Below are 17536 nucleotides of genomic sequence, written 5' to 3'. Positions count from 1 at the left end.
ACCTAAACCTCAGGCCAACATCTGCAAACCAGCCTACGCCCTTGGGAGCACACGGATGGAAAAGTCAATTTAATCATTCCTTTTTTGCTGTAGGGTGAGGGCCTCTGTCAGCAGGGGCTTGCATCATGCCTGTGGTTTTTCCAGCAGAAGAAAACCCACTCATGCACCAAGACTTTGCGGAGCCTTTCCAAACTGTCATGTGTGAGCTCACCTTTGGTGCCCCAGGACACCGCTTAACAGAATTGGGACCCTTAATGCCCAAGAAGGTAGAGCCCTAACGCTTCGCTAGGGTGGGACCAGATGGTGGTCAAACCCTCCCCTACTACACGTGGGGCTCACTTCCATGCCCTGTGGGCTGATTACAAACTCCTAGTTTAAAAATTAAATAGCCAAGTCATCTTGAACCCAGTCCTGTAAAGGGGCCTGTCTTGCCAAGGCAGAGAGAGGAAAGCCAGCAGAAGAAAGAATGGTGAGAGTAGAATTCATCACAATTCACATTCAGTTGGATTCTGAGCCTCTTAACCAAAAAGGAAGCTCATTTCCATCAGTGGCAACTCCCACCGCTAATGGAGTGACCTGGGGCTTACTTGAAATGAAAGCCTCCAGCTACTAATGCAGGACCTAGGGCATCAGGAGAGCTAAGTGGTTAATGCCACAGGACTCTGGGGAGAACCGGCTCCAATTCTCTCTCAAGCCAGACAAGGTAAGGCCAGATACTAGAAAGATACCTTCACAGGAGGAAGAAGGAAGGCAGGGTGGGAAAATGGCTGCTTTTAAGCTGTGAGAGCTGCTCTTTATCCTCTGCCTTCCCTCACAAACACACACACACACACACACACACACACACACACACACGTACACAGGCACAAGATGTGATAACTCTAAGTACCCCCTACTCCACCTGGAGCAGGAAAGAAGAGTGTTAGTATCAATGTGAGGAAGTAGCCAAAGCTTTGTGAAGAAAAAGGAGGAACCTCTGAGGGTTAAGAGGGGAGACTTTCCCCAGGACCAGGATACCCAACAAGATCGGAGGCCCTGGGATAAGGTAGTCTGGGGATAGGAAGTTCCATTAAAGACCAAAACCAAGGGAATTCCCTCGTGGCCCAGTGGTTAGGACTCTGCACTCTCACTGCTAAGGGCCTGGGTTTGATCCCTGGTCAGGAGACAAAAATCCCATAATCCACGTGGTACAGCCAAAAAAAAAAAAAAAAGCTAAAACTTAGTTCTCAGCTTCCTAGAAGATAGGAGAACCCTAAACAGGAGGAAATCACCTTGAGAGGGACATCAACTTTTACTAGAGGGAATGTGAAAGGATGGTAACAGTTTTTGAAATAGATTGTGTTGTTCTTTTTTGTTTCTCCATACGTTCATTTATTCATTCATCCAACAAATAGTTACTAAGTGCCTGCTGTGGGTCAGACACTGCCGAAGGACAAAGAGACGTAACAGTAAAAAAGACAGACAAAGTTTCTGCCTTCATGGACTTTATATTCTGCTGGGGAGGCAATCAATAATTTTTAAAAAGCAGCAAATACTCAGGTGGTGTTTTCCACGTGTCACATCCATTTCTAAACCCTTTCCATATAATAACTCATTTTATTTTTATCACAACCTATACGGTAGGTGCTATTATTATCCCCATTTTACAAATAAGGAAACCAAGGCATAGGCAGGCTAAGTAACTTGTCCAAGTGCACACACAGCTAATAAGTAACAGAACAAGGATTTGAACCCAGGAAGTTGAATTTTAGAGTCCATATTTTTAATCGACATAGATTGGTACAGGTATGGGTATGGGTTTAGGTTTGGGTGTGGAGATGGAGAGGGAGATACAGACAGAGATAGAGAAGAGGACAGGAGACCTCTAAGTAAATCATCTTGAAAGGGACTTAGAAGCCAGCTGAGAGAGAGACAGATGGATAGATAAATAAATACGTGCTATCTATTTCTATTATAGATATAATATACCTATTTCTATTTTATGGAAAGCAGTGTTTTAAAAAATAAAAATAAAAAGCAGTGGGGGGCAGGGGGCTAGGCTTGGAACAGGGTGGCCAGGGCAGGTGCCATTGGAGTTGACCAGGGCAGATTCCCAAGGCCTGGCCAAGCCACAAGCAAGTGTGATCATGAGTGACCGGGTCCCAGGCCTTCAACAGCAAACCCCGGAGAAGACCAGGGCTAGAAACAGTCCCACTACAGTGGTCACTGTCCAAGCAAAGGCCAGCTGCAATGCAGAAAATCCACCTGTGTCATCTGCCTCCCTTCCTGGGCCACAAGCACCTCCCCACATGCATTCGCCAGGCGCCATGGAGAGAAGGGAAGGGGAGCAGAAACCAGAAAGACGGGGCCTTTCTACAAAAAAAGACTCAACATTCCCCCTAAAAGCCTGTTTAAATGATTGAATCTGAGTAAATTTACTTGACTCGACTAAAATGTAAAGCCCCCTTGGCACCTCGAGCCCTATCTAGCAGAACACGGGCTCGTAAGGGAATGCAGATCAGCAATGGAAAAAATCTAGACTAACTCTGTTCTTGACTGAGCATTTGTGATGCTGCTGCCCCCCACTCGAAGGCTACTTTGGGAAGGAGAGGAGAGAGGACACAGGATGAACAGCAAGAGAAGCTAAAAGGATATGTTGCTTTCCTTTAATGTGGTATGGTCATGGTTGCACAGATGTTTAGTCACGGCAAAGGGTAGGAAGGAAACACATGTTTAAGTACATCACTGGAGAGACCAAAAGGATTATGCATTGTTCCATTATAATTTTTCTAAAGCTTAAAGCATGATTTAGGAGAAGCTGTTCGTGCCATTGCTGCATTCAGTTACCCAGAACAGATTTGGATGGGCCTGGAAGCAATTTCCAGGCTTCCAAATGTGGGTCATAAATATGTGTTAATCAGAAAGGACATTGCAGTCAAGTGGCTTCACATATTTACCATCACTCCTATGAAAGGCATTTATTAGCAACCTCCTACATGAGGTTCAGGCAGCCTGGAATTTATACGCAGAAATTAAGCAGTCATAATTCCTACCTCCTGAAACTTAAACTTGGCAATGTTGATTTGAACAATCCCATAAATATACAACTAAACAAAGCTCATCTGCAATTATTCTCTGTCCCAACTGTCTTCCAAAGTGGCTGTACCATGTTGCATTCCCACCAGCAACGAATGAGAGTTCCTATTTTTCTACATCCTCACTACCATTTGGTGTTGTCAGTATTTTGGAATTTAGTTATTCTAATAGATATATAATGGTACCTCATTGCTGTTTTAATTTGCAATTCCCTAGTGATATAAAACAGGGAGCATCTTTTCATAGGCCATCCCATCATTTTTGCTGTATTCTATTCATTGGAAGAAATTCAACAGGTCCAGCCCACACTCAAGGGGAGGGAATTATACAAGGCCATGAAGAGCAGGAGATGGGGCCATTGGGGACCATCTCAGAGGCTGCCCAACATAATTAGATTCAGAAAAGAATGGAGGAGAGGAATTTGAGACAAATAAAGACAGTGCTTTTGAGGAGTCTTGCTATCAAGAGAAAAAGAAATGAAGGGTTAGTTGCAGAAGAATATGAAGTTAAAGGATGTTTTTATTTACTTGTTTTACAACTAGATCATGCTTATCAATAAAGGTGATATATTTGATATATTGAATATAAATACAAAATAGAAATGTATTTTATACCTTTATTCCTATATTTCCTAGAAGTCTTGTGAACAAGGCTCAGGTTTGTAGGCAACAAACCTGAGAGGGCATTTTTTTTTTTTAACTTTTTATTCTATATTGGAGTACAATTGATTAACAATGTTGTGTTGGTTTCAGGTGTACAGCAAAGTGATTCAGTTATACACATACATGTATCTATTCTTTTTCAAATTCTTTTCCCATTTAGGTTGTTACATAATATTGAACAGAGTTCCCTGTGCTATAAAGTAGATCCTTGTTGGTTATTCATTTTAAATATGGCAGTGAGTACATGGCAATCGAGAGAGCATTGTTTTAATAGTCTGTTTTGTACCAATGTAAGGGGTCAGAAACAAGCACACCTGTATCCCAGTGCTTCCAGGATGCTTACCTGTACACCCTCTGATTGCTAAAATCAGCCACATTTCAGCCATCATCCACTTCTATTTAGGCAAATGAAACCAGCAGGCCTCCGTGAGAGCAGACATTCTCTCTTGGCTTGAAAACAAGCCTACAGCTGCTTGGAAAAGGCAGGCTGCTGGGCAGAGACCTGCATGTGGCAAATGGCCCAACGACGCCAATTAAAATGTTACCCAACTGGAATTGCCGTTTAAATCATAAATGATGTCTGCAGTTGCTTTATCTCCTGACTCCACAACGACACAATAAAATGCGCACTAAACACAGAGACAAAAGAAAATGGATGGGCCAATTAATCTGTGAGAGCAAATGTCCCAGCTCTGTGTGTGATGTTAGTCCATTGAGAACAAATGAGTCTTAGGATCTCCTGGGAATAAGGGTTGGGGGAGGGTGACAAATAATGTGCTTTCTTCCCTTTCCACCTTCAGAACCAATTCAAGATAAGATACAGAAGGGAAATGAAGGTGTTAGCTTTACTACTGACAAGATAGTGACTTCAGAGCTGAGTTTGTTCTACTCCCTTTCCCCGTCTAGACCTTGGCTCACCATTACCTTATACTGATCCTGGGCAGCGAGGGAAGAAAAAGAACATGAATCTTCACAGCTCACAGCCTTCTGATGGACTTGCTCTTCTCTGAGAAAGATGAGCCGTTGGACATCACCTGCCGTAACATACGTGTGGGCCAAAAATTTAAAATGAGTAAAATGCATGACCATGTTATTGCAGGGTTAGTAAGAAATACTATCTTTTATTCAGTTTGGACTATTGAAAAAGTACAGAGTTTAAGGGAGTGACACTTCATGTTCCCAAGTGACTATACACTGAACCAAGAAAACCCTCAATGGATTCCAAATGGTCACTTCTTACCCCCGTCTCCCCCTCCCATCAGAGAACATTAGAATCTTGAAAACAGGAAACAGGTGGAGGACGGATGCCAACAAGCCTATTTTGCATGCTCTCAAAATTCATGTTAGAACAGGATTTTATTGAAATGCCTTCCTCTGCTGTAAGGGAATGAGGAAAGGGTCGACAGAAGCTCAGGGCATTATCCCACAGAAGTTCCTCCACAAAGAGACATGGCATGGGGAGCCGGGGTCGGGGGTGAGGGCTCCCCTCTAGCAGCAGCAAAACTAGCCAGAGAAGTGCCCAACACCTCCCGGGGGCTCGGGATGCCTTGTTCTACAAGTAGTTCATCACATGTGTGAAAGGCGGCCAAAGACACACCAAGAAAGGAAATACAGCAGGTTTCATCAAGCATTGACAGTGCACCAAGCTCTAGGCCATGTACCGGGAATGCAGGGATAAATTCATACTCAAGGTGACCCGAAAAAGCTACATTCTGGGATAAGACCCCACCACTACCATCACTATGAGCCTTGAAGAGTTTTATAGTATGAATATTCAACTACTGCAGGGGATCAATGGCGAATCTCTTTCCCTGGAGTCATTTCCCACTTACCTGAATATGTTCCAGGCACTATGCTGAATTCAGAGGAGCCAGTAGAGTGGGAAAGCAAGTTCTCATGGAGCTTACATTCCATCATCAAGACAAGTCTGCTTTTGGAGAACACCTTAAGGTGGGCTCTACTCCACCAGAAGCTCTGTATGATCTAAAAGTCCCTCTACTCTATGATTCTTCTTTAACTCTCTTGGCTTCTACTATATCGTGAAGCCAGCTTCCTGCTAGTAATGCTAGACTCAGCCTAGGTACACCCCTCCTCCAGGAAGCCTTCCCTGATCCCCTTAGCAGGCTGGGCTTGGTGGCTTTGTTCTAGGCCCTTGGCACATTGCATAGGCTTGTACCACTTTATGTTTCTTGAGGGCAAGGGCAGTTTCTCATTCAACTTCACAGCACGGATCACGGTGCCTACCGCTGAGTGGGCACTCAGTAAATATTTGTTGCCCTCTACAGTCCCTCCAACCAAAATGATCTCAAGTGCTCCAGTACCTAGGAAGCCTCAAATCTCAAAATTCCGGGAACAGATTAAGGATAAAACCAAATATAAAAGCAAGGCTTGGGGTGGCACAGTGGTTAGGAATCCGCCTGCCAATGCAGGGGGCACAGGTTCGACCCCTGGTCTGGGAAGATCCCACATGCCGCGGAGCAACTAAGCCTGTGCACCACAACTACTGAGCCTGCGCTCTAGAGCCCGCGAGTCACAACTACTTAAGCCTGCGTGCCTAGAGCCTGTGCTCTACAACAAGAGAAGCCACCACAATGAGAAGCCCGCGCAAGGCAACAAAGAGTAGCCCCCGCTCGCCGCAACTAGAGAAAGCCCACCCCACGTGCAACAACGAAGACCCAACGCAGCCAAAAATGAATAAATAAGTTCATTTTTTTTAAATAGTTTTTTAAAAAAAGCAAGGCTGGGGACTTCTGGTGGCTTGCAGACCCCCCTGGGGGAGAGCATGGGATACTTGAGGTGGAGAAAGTGGAAACGGACATAAATATCTAACATTATTAGGGTGCCAGGAGCTCCGTCGAACCTGCCGCCAGGTAAATGGACACCACGCTTCGGAAGGGCTCTGAGGCGGAAGTTCGGTCGGTCGGCCCGTGGCCCGAGCTGGGAGAGACCCGGGCGGCCGCCGCCTGCCCCGCTTGCCCCAGGCCGCCGGCAGGGGGCGCGCGAGGGCCTCCGGGCGCCACTGGCGGGGCGGGTGCTCGGCCTGGTGCTGGGCCTGGGCCGGGCCGGGCGGGGCGCTGGGGCAACTTTTTGGTTGGCTGCCGCTGGGTGCTGACCGCCCAGGCCCCTCTTAAACTGGGTCTCTCCCTTCCCCTCCCCTTTCGGCCTCGGCGCACGACTCGGTAAGTGGTTTCCAACCAGCTCGACGTCAGAACCCGCCACGTGGCCTGGGGGTCTTTCCAGTGGCGCTTACCGGGCGCGCGCGCCCCTCCTATACCCGGGCCCGCTCCGTCTGGGCGGCTGGGACTCGGGTTCGGCCCCAGCTCGGCACCCCCTCGGGAGAGGCCTCCCAGCCCCCAGGGGAGCTGCTGTGAGGGCCCCTCTGGGGCGGGGACGTCCTCAGTGTGCCGGGACGCTTCCTCCCCGGGAATGACCCTCCTGGCGCCTAAGGGCCCCCTTTTCCTCCCAGGGGCCGAGGCGCCTGGCACCTTCTGTACCTGTGACCCCGACGCCCAAGGGATCCGGGCCACAGGGAGCTTCAAGCTCCTTTTGCAATGAAAAAAGGAAACAACAACAAACAAAACTTCGAGAATGAAACTGACCCAGGACGGAGGCGCAGAGCCCGTGACGGTGTCCGTGTTCTAGGCGCACGCGGGGCCCCCGCCCGTCCGGTGGCTCTGACGACCCCGGAACGGCCAGTTTAGGAAGCGGGTTAAGATCACGGGCCTGAAACACTTTTAAGCTTCATTGTGGAGCAGTGTTAATTCCGGTGCTGGCAAGAAACGGAGGTAATTTCGCCCACACAGACACTCCCCCGCCACAAGTGCCTTCCAGTTGCCACTTCGCCCGGCGGTTGGGCTCTTTAAAAGGTCTGGCGTTGAGTCTTGCGGGAGCGGTTAACTACTGTGAGCCTTAATGAGGGAGCAATTTTCTCCCCCAACTTTTCAGGAGTGGCACCGCGTTATGCAGCATGGGACCCTCTTCCAACATTTTCAGGCTGTGAGGCTTGTCATGGTTTTCTGTCCTGGGAAAAAGTCGGCACCGTTGGGGTTCTGACTTGTGTCCGCCAAGATAAAGAGGAAAGATTGCCCTAGAGAAAGTTTGTCTGAAGGAAGAGTTTCTAAGTTTCGGTGTGGCTCTGTTCAGCATCAGTGGGCATTTTTACTGCTATACATTCCTATAGAAAGGTTTACTCTCCAAATTCAATAAAATTTGTAAAGATCTAAATTTAGAGTTGAGGGAATGAAATGAAGGAATCGTTATAGCTATCATGGGTACCGCTTAGTAATCTTCTCTTGAAATGGGAGGATTGTGGGGTGTTTTATATATTTGCCTCAATGGTGAAAGACCCTTTTACTGATCAGAAAATAACTAATTTTACTAATTAGGAAACCGAATGGGATATCAATTTTATCATGCTTTTAAAGAGGAAACAAGGTGCAGCGTTGCAAACTGTCCTAGGCACCCCCTTTCCAGCCATATATATGGGGTGGGAACACACAGTTTTCCCTGCCCCGACTACCTGGATCTCTGGTGAATGGCACTACCACAGAGAGAAATGCAGTGGTCAGGCTTTGTTTTACAATTGGTTTAGATGTTGGGGATTCCTGTTGAGCCAAATGGTTCCCTCTGGGAGAGGGACATGGGCTGAGAGAGCCAGGCAGCAGGTCAAGGAAGCAGGAGCCTGAGCCAGTGTCTGTTTAAGGACTGTGGAAACTGAGCAAGTGCTGAGGACTGTTGCCCACTCCCTGGGCTCTGCCTGCGCCTCTGGGTAAGCAAGTCTCAGGCTTCCTTTGGTTTTTTTAAATGTTACAAGTTTGTTTCCCTCTTTCCTAGGTAAATACTGTTGCCAGTCATGTTTATTTTATTCCAAATTGATAATGTTCCATGCAACTGTAACAGGGAGATTGGAAAGTTGATGACTGCTGACTTTCTGTAAAATGGATTCCCAGAGTATTGGCACTTAGTTCACTACTTATTTTACTCCTGGCTGGAAATTACAGGAGATTCCCAGTGTCAGGAAGTTTGGAGAATGTAGCTGTTTTACAGTAACTCTACTTAAAGGTAGCTTTTTATTCATCAAAGGTAGCTGGTAGGTAGCCCAATAAAAGACTCTTTACCAAACACACACATACACACACACAAAACCATAAAAAGTTAGCATATGATATTCTTAACATTGTTTTTCTCAATTTCCTACCAGGCTCAGTCCAGTTCAAGATGCTGGCAAACAGGTATGGACCAAATGGAAAGAATTTGGCTTGAGTTAATAAATACGAATAGAATTCTTGGCCAAGGATGAGAACTCTAATCTGATTGGATATCCTGCTCTGATGGGTTAAAGGATTTACCTGAGGCCAACTTGATAGGTAGGAATTTATTAAGTGCAATCACACCCCTCCCCACCTTTAAAAAGTATGTTTTAAATAAAATGGTGGTGGTGAGGGGGCTCTAGTAAATAGGTAATACTTTATTATGTCCAGAAAAGGTTGTTGTAGGGGGGGAAAAAAGGATTTTTAAGTGATTGGCATCTAATCTTTCAAGATGTTTATCTTTGGTGATGGTGGCCATTTTGAGTTAGACTCTTCCAGAGGCTGAGGGTGAATTGCTAGCATTAGGAAAATAGGATTTTGAGTTGAAAACATTTTTTTTTTCATTTTTATGTCAGAACATTACTATGCCTGTGTTGACAATGTGTAGTACATTGGGGAATTCATTTTCCTTACCTGCACTGCTTTTGTGAACATGGCCTAGACACTGTATTTTCTTAATAGTATTTATTTAGTAATTGCTGCTCTAATTACCTACTGTGATACTTTTCTTACAGGGCTGGTGCTTGAAAGCTTTTCGAGGAGATAAGGTGTATTTGAACATGTGACGAGTGACATATACAGAGTAGAGGTTTTTGCTTACTGTCCCTTTCATGGTGGTAGCAGGGGAGGACTTTTGAAAAGGTGCCAAATATCTGCAAGAACATGTATCTGCCCCATAGAGAATTTCTGTAGAATTCAATTCCATTTAAACTATTTAAAATCATTTTTCTGCCAACCAACCCCAGCCTGAAGCTCAACATAGTAACTAGACTAGCTATTCTATCAATACAGCTATCTTAAGAAAACTGTCAGCTGCTTGAATTTACAAAGGTTAGTTCTAAATCCCATACTTTTGACTATTCTAAACATTGTATGTTTCAAAGTATCCTTTTAAAAACTTGTTTTTTTGTGTTTACAGTTTTTCCTATAATAGATTATTTTGATGATTAAATTTGACCCCTTTGACAGACAACGGATCGGTGGATTCCTAAGGAGCAGGGAGGAGTTTGCTGCATAGGGTTTGGGGCAGGGGGGAGGGGGGTGTTGAAGAACTGCTCTACACTTTGATTATGGTGCTGATTGCCTTGGTCACATTTTGGAGTGAGTTTTACTGAATGTAAATTCAACTTCAATAAACATGGCTTTAAAAACTTACCCTTTCCGGCATATCTTAATGACATTTCCAATGCAATCTGTGGGAAGACAGTCTTAGGTCAGTAATTGAATGATTTACTGAGATTAGAGGGGCAAAAACATCAAAATTACCTTGGGGTCATGTAAGTGACTCGTGCACAAATAAATACTCAAGAAACCATCAGTGTATATGCTCACCCATCAAGGGTGTACAGGTTCTCTTTATGGATGGTTCAGGCAACAGCACACACTCATCGTCTTAACAGCTGCATTTTCAATCCCATTTGGCAGGGTGTGAGCGGCCTGGCACTTTTCTCTGCATCTCTTGACAATGTACACTAGTGGTGACATGGTAGCAGAAAATGAAGTGTGAAAATTGTTACCCAACAAAATTTAGAATGGCTTTGGCCGATACTGGCTAAAACAGGGAATTAAGTGAGAGAATTAGGGAGTAAGTGAGGTTCTGGGTGCTGAGTAATTGGGTTTGGGTTAATCTCAAAGCTTGATGCATAAGTCACATGGATTACTTTTTCTCTGGGGATATTCAAGGGTGTTTTTGAAAAGAGGGATGGGGACTTCCCTGGTGGTCCAGTGGTTGAGGCTCTGAGCTTCCACTGCAGGGGGCACTGGTTCGATCCCTGGTTGGGGAAGTTCCACATACCGCGCAGCGTGGCCAAAAAAAAATTTCAAGCAATAAACAGTTAAATAAGATGTTATTTCCTTAAAAAAAAAAAAAAAAAGGGATGGGCCAAGTATTGGCTGTGAGTCACTGTTCTTTCCTGTGGGTAACAGGTCTAGCCACGGAGCCTGTTGAGCCCTACCCACCATGACCGTGGGCACTGGCAGCTGTGTTGGGCCATCTTGCCTGTAGGATGAAGCAGTGCCTGCAGATGCCGCCTTGTGCTTCCAAGTGTGGTACATAACCTGCTCCATCTCCCCCCAACTCCCTTCCCTGTACCGTGGCACAATACAAGAGTTATCTAGCACCTTGATTAAGTACAGCCTAGGATCACCAAAGTGAGTTGCAGCCAGTCCCAGGGCTGCAGTCAACTTGCCCTCTTTGGCATAGCACATACCTACATGTTGAGAAGAGCTAAAGCAAGAGTGAAAAGATGGCCAGCATGACTATTAAAATTACCAGGCCATTCTTTTGTGCTCAAGTGCCCTGAGGAGAAGTGAAGCAAATCTGGAGCTGAATGAAATGTTTTCAGAGGATTTATTAGTTCCAAGGGAGGAGTTATGGTCATGAAGAGAATCTTTACGACTATAAAAGAAAATGTGATTGGAATACAATTCTATTCACTGGTTATGGTTTCACTGAAAATGTCAAATCTTACGTAAGAACTCCAGTCACTAACCTCCCCAGATGTCACTTGTCTGGTATTGGCAGTAGTGCCATCACTATGTCAGTTCAGGTAGATTGAGTCACATAATTAGATTCAAGAATGTGCGTATTCCATTTTTAAAAACAAGTAGTTTTTGTTTCTTAAAAGCAAGCAGGTCTTGGGACTTCCCTGGTGGCACAGTGGATAAGACTCCGCACTCCCAATGCAGGGGGCCCGGGTTGGATCCCTGGTCAGGGAACTAGATCCCACATGCATGCTGCAACCAAGAGTTCACATGCCACAACTAAGACCCTGTGCAATTAAATAAATAAATATTAAAAAAAAAACAACAAACAGGTCTTTGTAGTTCAAGAGAATATTCCAAACCAAGGTATGTATTGTTTTTTGAGGTTCCACAAACAAGTATTTATATAATTTGGTAAATATTTACTGTGTTTCTTTTGTGTGTTAAGTCCTGTGATGGATGATTCCTGCCTTTATGGAACTTACACAGTGTGGTTTATCTGTGACACTTTGTAAGATGAAGCTGGTTAGAATGTGCCTCCCTCAACCTCTCTTTTAAGGAATAACTTCACTCAGTATCTGAGTCAATATCTGAAAGATTCAATTGTTAGGACAAACTATAAAGAGACTATTATATCTATTTATACCCCCACCACATTCCCAGAATGATTTGGGGTGGCTTATAAACAAATAGCAAACAATACAATAATTAGAGGAGGGAATAAAAGCTCAGCAAGAAGAGAGCAGGGTATAAAACCAAACCATTAGACCTCATGCTTTAGGCTCCCGCCAATTTGGCTCTGAGCTTCCTAGGAGCCAGAGGAAATCCGGTTGGCAAGCTGGTCATTTGGCACTTGAATATAAATTTTAAATGGACGAGGTGGAGGGGGCAGGGTCATTTACATTCTAGGCTCCCTGGAACCCAAGCGAGAAGATGCTTTTTCTCCCTCATGATCTGAAGTACCTTGAAGGAAGAAGTAGAACAGAGAAGGTGTCCAGATAACTAAACAGGGGGATCTGGAGATAGTAAAGACTGAGGCATTTGACCAGGGTAGTAAGGTCAGTCAACCAGTGACCCCTGTGAGCCAAGGTCAGGGATAACACCTCAAGAGGAAAGCCATGTTGAGAACAAATAAACAGCCAGAGATGTGTATGAAAGGCTTATTTTAATTTTGTACTCATAAGGATTGCCTTTCCAAAATTTACCTTGTGTTCATAAACTGAAAAGTTCTGATTCTCATATTTTGTTATAAAATTGTGATTTCGGATTCTGATATTTTGTTATAAAATTGTGACTTATCTGGGACTATGCAACCACGGCTAGAAAGCCCCCTGCTTGAGTTTGTCTGTACAGCAAGGGCCAATTATCTTGAGGTACCCTCCCCAGTTGCCATCTGCATTTCCAGAACAGCTGCACATCAATCTGTTTCAGAGATAAACAGACAAAATCCAGTCAGTTCAGGTTGATGTATGTCACCATGAATTGTTTCTGGAAAACGGATAAGAATGTTGTAGTTGATGGAATGATTTTCCAGTTGGACAAATGCTCTGGCATGTTACCCCCACTACCCGGCAGAATAGAGCCCATTGTATCATTTATAGGCTTCCTATAGTGGAGAAATATGTGGAACTTTGGGAATCATCACAGAGTCCAAACTGTACTCCAGTACAGTAGCCACTAGCCACATGTGGCTATTGAGCACTTGAAATGTGTCTAGTGCAAACTGACATGCTGAGGTGTAAGAAACATCAGCTTTGGAAGAATTAATATTTTTTAAAAATGCATCTACAATCATTTGTATTATTTTTTAGATTCCACAGATATAGAAAACAAAACTTGTGGTTACCAAAGGGGAGAAGGAAGTGGGAAGGGACAAATTAGGGGTATGGGATTAACAGATACAAGTTGCTATACGTAAAATAGATAAGCAACAAAGATATACTGTATAGCACAGGAAATTATACCCATTCTCTTATAGTAACCTAGAGTGGAATAAAATCTGCAAAAATACCAAGTCACTATGCTATATACCTGGACCTAACACAATACTATAAATCAACTATACTTCAATAAAAAGGAATGTAAAATCTCAGTTTTATATTGATTATAAGTTAAATGATAATATTTTAGAAATAAATTATTAAAATTATATAAATGTGATTTGCATTATATTTCTGTTGGGCAGTACTGGTCTAAAACATGAAATATTCATGGAAACATGGAGATACTCGTTCCACGATCCAATAGAAAGATGTTGCTGTCCTACTCTACAAGGCCTGGAGGAAAAGCAAGAGTAAAATTAGCACTTAAAATGCAGAATTTACAGGTAAGCAGCTAATTTTTCAAGGGCAGGAGGTGCAGGTGTAGAGAGCCAGTGGTACTTAGAAGACTTGACATAAATTCTACACTCAAGCTGCTAGCACTTCTGGAGGTTTTAAATAAAAGACTTCAGGATGGATTTATTAAACACTTGTCCCGAGACTCGCCTGTGCAAGTCCTTGCGTGTTCATTGGGCTAATCAAGGGCCAGGAGACGTGATGTGCTACCTCCTCAAAATACAGCCTCCTTAGTGAAGAATCCATGCGAGGAACAGTTCTGGTTTCCTGACCTAGTTGGGTGTGTGTGTGTGTGTGTGTGTGTGTGTGTGTGTGTGTGTGTGTGTGTGTGTGTGTAGTAACGTAGCCTTTCAGGTTTTTTCTTGGAAAAGGAAAGATTGGGGGAGGTGGCACCATAAGTAGTACCAGAACTTATATACAGTACAATTTTTTTCAAAGTACCTTATGTTAAGCAAAATGTTCCCAAAATTCTCTCCTTCCCTTGTTTTCACTCAACTCAGCTCTAAGAAGCAGGTCTGTGCAAAATTCCCTTTTGTAATTTCCTTACTGTGAATGACTTTTGGTCATTTTTGTCTTTTAACAATAGGTGGATTTTTCCTTTAGGTTTCACATTTCCTTTAAGCAGTGGTTCTTAAGAGGGGGTATGGGGGGAGGAGTATTTTACCCTCCCTGGGGACATTGGGTAATGTCTGAAGACACCTATGATTCTCACAAGTATGTGGGTGTGGGCTGCTCCCTCCATCTAGTGGGTAGAGACCAGAGATGCTGCAGAGTGTCCTACAATGCACAGGACCGCCTCCACACCAAAGGAGTATCTGATCCAAAATGTCAACAGTGCAGAGGTTGAGAAACCCTGTCTTAGAAAATGTCATTCCCAACAGCACCAACCTGCTAAGGTGGTACTGAGTGTGCTACAGCCCATTCCCCAAATGTGACTCCCCCCCGACCCCCAGAAAGGTTCTCTGTACTTTGAGGCCTGAGGAGCCTTCATTGCTAGCCTCATTGTTCTCACTGCTAAGTGAATTTCTATTCCACAGCATTTACAAAGAAGCAATTCATTATTTAAAGCAAAGAGCTATATGGGTTTTCTTCTAGGCTCCCCAGAAGGTAGTTTTATGCTTCTAAGCAGCCAGAAACTCAAATTTTGCTCATCACATACTAGTGGTTTTCTTAATAAGTGGTGGTCAAACTGGATGTCTTAGCTTGATTGCTGAGACGAAGCGTGCCCAAGTCAGCTGAGGGTTCGTCAGATCCCTGGCCTGACCCTAGACCCCAGAAACCACCCAAAGGTTGTTACCATGATCTAATTCAACAGATAGCTTCAGTCCTTGTGAGGGGCACACAGCCCGTCAAAAGGACATTCACAAACCAGCTGTAGAACAAAAACCCAAGGAACTGAGACCAAACATCACTGACCGTGATCTAACTCTAATTTTAATACTGACCAGAAGATCCTGCCTAATTTTAGAACCCAAAGAACAATAAAAACCTGAAAACGTTGAATTGTGTTGGCAAAATTAAAACAAGCCCCTTCAAGATGTCTGGAGTGGAATCTGAGTTGTTAATGGGCGTGCCACGAGTCAGACCCCTTTCAAACTCTGGCTTGTAGCCATCACCCCAAAGATGCAGTTGATGCTATTGCCAAAGGTGATGGTGACATAATTGCTCTCAAATGTAGCAGTGGAACAAGGTAAGCACCCAGTAGCAACTCGGGGAAATCACCGGAAACAGTGACATGGGGCCAGTGTTAGTAGGGCTCTGAGTGGTCAGAGGTGCTGCCTACCTCTCAGGTTGAAGTGCTCTTCTTCGCTGTCTTCTGAGCATGGGCATTTGTAATCTTACCCTTCCTTGCATTAAAAAAATACAGCACCTGGCCCGTGGTTACAAACAGGATGGAGATGAAGACCAGCATGCCGAACACGCTGCGGGGGCAGCATGACCAGGACGAAGTGGATGAGGCCCATGAGGTAGTTCAGGGAACAGTGCACACCGTTCACAGCCCCTCGCTCTGTTTCCAGAATGTTCTCCTGAAGAAGCTGGCTCACAGTGAGGTCAAAGGACCAAAGACCTACAGGGCAGCAGTGTGGGGGGAGAAGACATGGAAAGAGATGTCAGAGACCTCGGTGAGAATTCTGGCTCTGGCTCTGAGTGGCACGGTCACACTGGGTAAATGAAGCTTTCGGTGGCTCAGTTTCTCAGCTGTGAAATGGGAATCTTTAGACCCCATCTCGCTGGAGGATTACATGAGACGGTGCTGTGAAGTGGGCAGCATCATGCCTGGCATGGTAGTTACGGTCAATAATTTGTGGTAGTATAAATTGTATTTTTGAATCACCATCGCCACCATTATCACTAGGTAGCGATATAACTTCATTTTAGATGTATCTATTTATGTCTCCATTCCATTCCAAAAATGGTTCGGACAGAGAGCAAAGTCTTGAGCTTCACATCCAGCTCCAGTTCCGCGTGTTTCCTCTTCCCTCCTGATCTGGCAGAGAAGGAATGAGCTTCCTCTCCCCTCCCCCACCTTTAACCACATTAAGAGGCTACATTTGATTACACTTCAGAAGCAGCCTCAGGACCTGCCATACAGGCACCAAATAAGTCAGAAACCAGGTGGCAATGCTGTCCTTGAGAGCCAGTCCCGGGGGCTCTTGTGCCTGCTCCCAGCTTCTGCCTATAGTTGGTTTCCTTCTGGATTCTCCCTGAGACCCAGCGCTGGCCCTGCAGAGGCCTCTTGTTCGCCTCTGTCCTGATCTCTGGACTCAGCTCTAAACTCAAGAATTATTTGGGTTGAATATGCTGTGTCCTCCAGTGTCTGCCTTTGTAGAGCATTGGCCAGGCCTTCTGTCCTCCTAGGCTGCCCTTGTCACCCTGCGGTAGCCCGCACCTGGGACCCTGGCCCAGGGTCCACACCCTTCTGGGCCGTCCCAACCACCTGGCATGGCCTCGAAGCCTCAGGGTTTGATCTGCCAAAGGACTCTGAGCTGGAGCTCACCTATAAAACCCACACACCTGGCCCCTAACAAGCAGTGCGGACAGGTCAGAGGTATTTATGAAACGCTGCAGCTGCACAATGTGAAGCTCTGGAAGCGAGGGCTGATTCTGCACTGACAGAATTATTTATAAATTGAGGGCATACAGAGTCACAGTTCTTAGATTTTAAAAAGCAAAGTGACTTTGGGGTAATATGTCAAATCCTGCTGTAGCCAGAGTTCTGTAACTTCCTTTCCACTAAGAACGGAAACAAGTATATACTGAGCCAATGTCTCGGGTGAGCTCTGTGCCTAGGGATCCACAAGACAGCAAGGCGGCCACAGGCCACTGGTCCCGGTGAGACACACGTCATCACAGCCACCAGGCCCGACCACGCTAACCACGCTAACACAGGGACAATACTATATCCTTTGGGGGCACTGGTGCTTTTAGCGCGTGCAGTTTTGACCACACCACCACCCCTGGAGTGATTGTAATTCTGCTGGGAATAAATGCGAATGGCATTTGCTGGCAGTGGGTGTGTGGGATTCACTCAGCACCCGTGTCACTCAGCATCGTGGTTCTCCACCTCGCCGTCCACCCCACACTCCACGCTCACACAACAACGCTCGTGGAAGCACCACAATCACAGCCAAAATATAAAAATGATGATGACAACTGAAGATGAGACTTA

At 45.1% G+C, this 17536-nt stretch overlaps 3 protein-coding genes across 17 annotated transcripts in view; 1 reads left to right on the top strand and 2 right to left on the bottom strand.

Annotated features, from left to right (window-relative positions):
• TOMM7 (translocase of outer mitochondrial membrane 7) overlaps positions 1-5676 on the bottom strand; it is a 35570-nt gene extending 29894 nt beyond the window's left edge. For 6 of the 7 annotated variants that reach the window (XR_014266748.1, XR_014266749.1, XR_014266750.1 and 3 more), the window contains exons 1-2: positions 5570-5676; positions 4662-4771 (exon numbers count right to left, since the gene is read on the bottom strand). Coding sequence is in view for 4 of the 7 variants with exons in the window: in XM_082472807.1 (XP_082328933.1) it covers positions 4662-4771; positions 5570-5654 (195 nt within the window). In the remaining 3 variants the exon portion in view is untranslated. Of the gene's footprint in view, positions 1-4655; positions 4772-5569 lie in introns of all 7 variants that reach the window. The other variant, XM_082472802.1, reaches the window with a different exon arrangement.
• Positions 5677-6611: 935 nt separating this feature from the next.
• Positions 6612-13701, top strand: LOC309665918 (uncharacterized protein; the record flags this gene model as incomplete). 9 transcript variants are annotated; one of them, XM_082472814.1, is made up of 6 exons in its annotated part: positions 6612-6916; positions 7204-7522; positions 8329-8505; positions 8938-9103; positions 9562-9877; positions 9966-13701. In XM_082472814.1, 2 exons carry the CDS (start codon positions 6612-6614, stop codon positions 7235-7237), a joined length of 339 nt encoding a protein of 112 aa, XP_082328940.1. In that variant the 3' UTR covers positions 7238-7522; positions 8329-8505; positions 8938-9103; positions 9562-9877; positions 9966-13701. The 9 variants fall into 9 exon arrangements, 7 of the variants coding, with proteins under 7 accessions (XP_082328940.1, XP_082328935.1, XP_082328934.1 ...); XM_082472809.1 differs by lacking the exon at positions 7204-7522 and having other exon boundaries at positions 8938-8968; XM_082472808.1 differs by lacking the exon at positions 7204-7522.
• A 2086-nt stretch (positions 13702-15787) lies between these two features.
• The window catches only part of LOC309665900 (ferroportin-like), a 30930-nt gene continuing 29181 nt past the window's right edge, over positions 15788-17536 (bottom strand). The window contains exon 6 of the mRNA XM_082472770.1: positions 15788-15934. Within this exon, the coding sequence (XP_082328896.1) occupies positions 15919-15934 (16 nt within the window). The 3' untranslated portion in view covers positions 15788-15918. The remainder of the gene's footprint in view (positions 15935-17536) is intronic.

Source organism: Balaenoptera physalus, assembly GCF_965194825.1.
Source record: "Balaenoptera physalus genome assembly, chromosome: 8".
In the NCBI taxonomy this organism is placed as follows: domain Eukaryota; kingdom Metazoa; phylum Chordata; class Mammalia; order Artiodactyla; family Balaenopteridae; genus Balaenoptera; species Balaenoptera physalus.
This window is presented reverse-complemented; position numbering and strand designations above follow the sequence as displayed.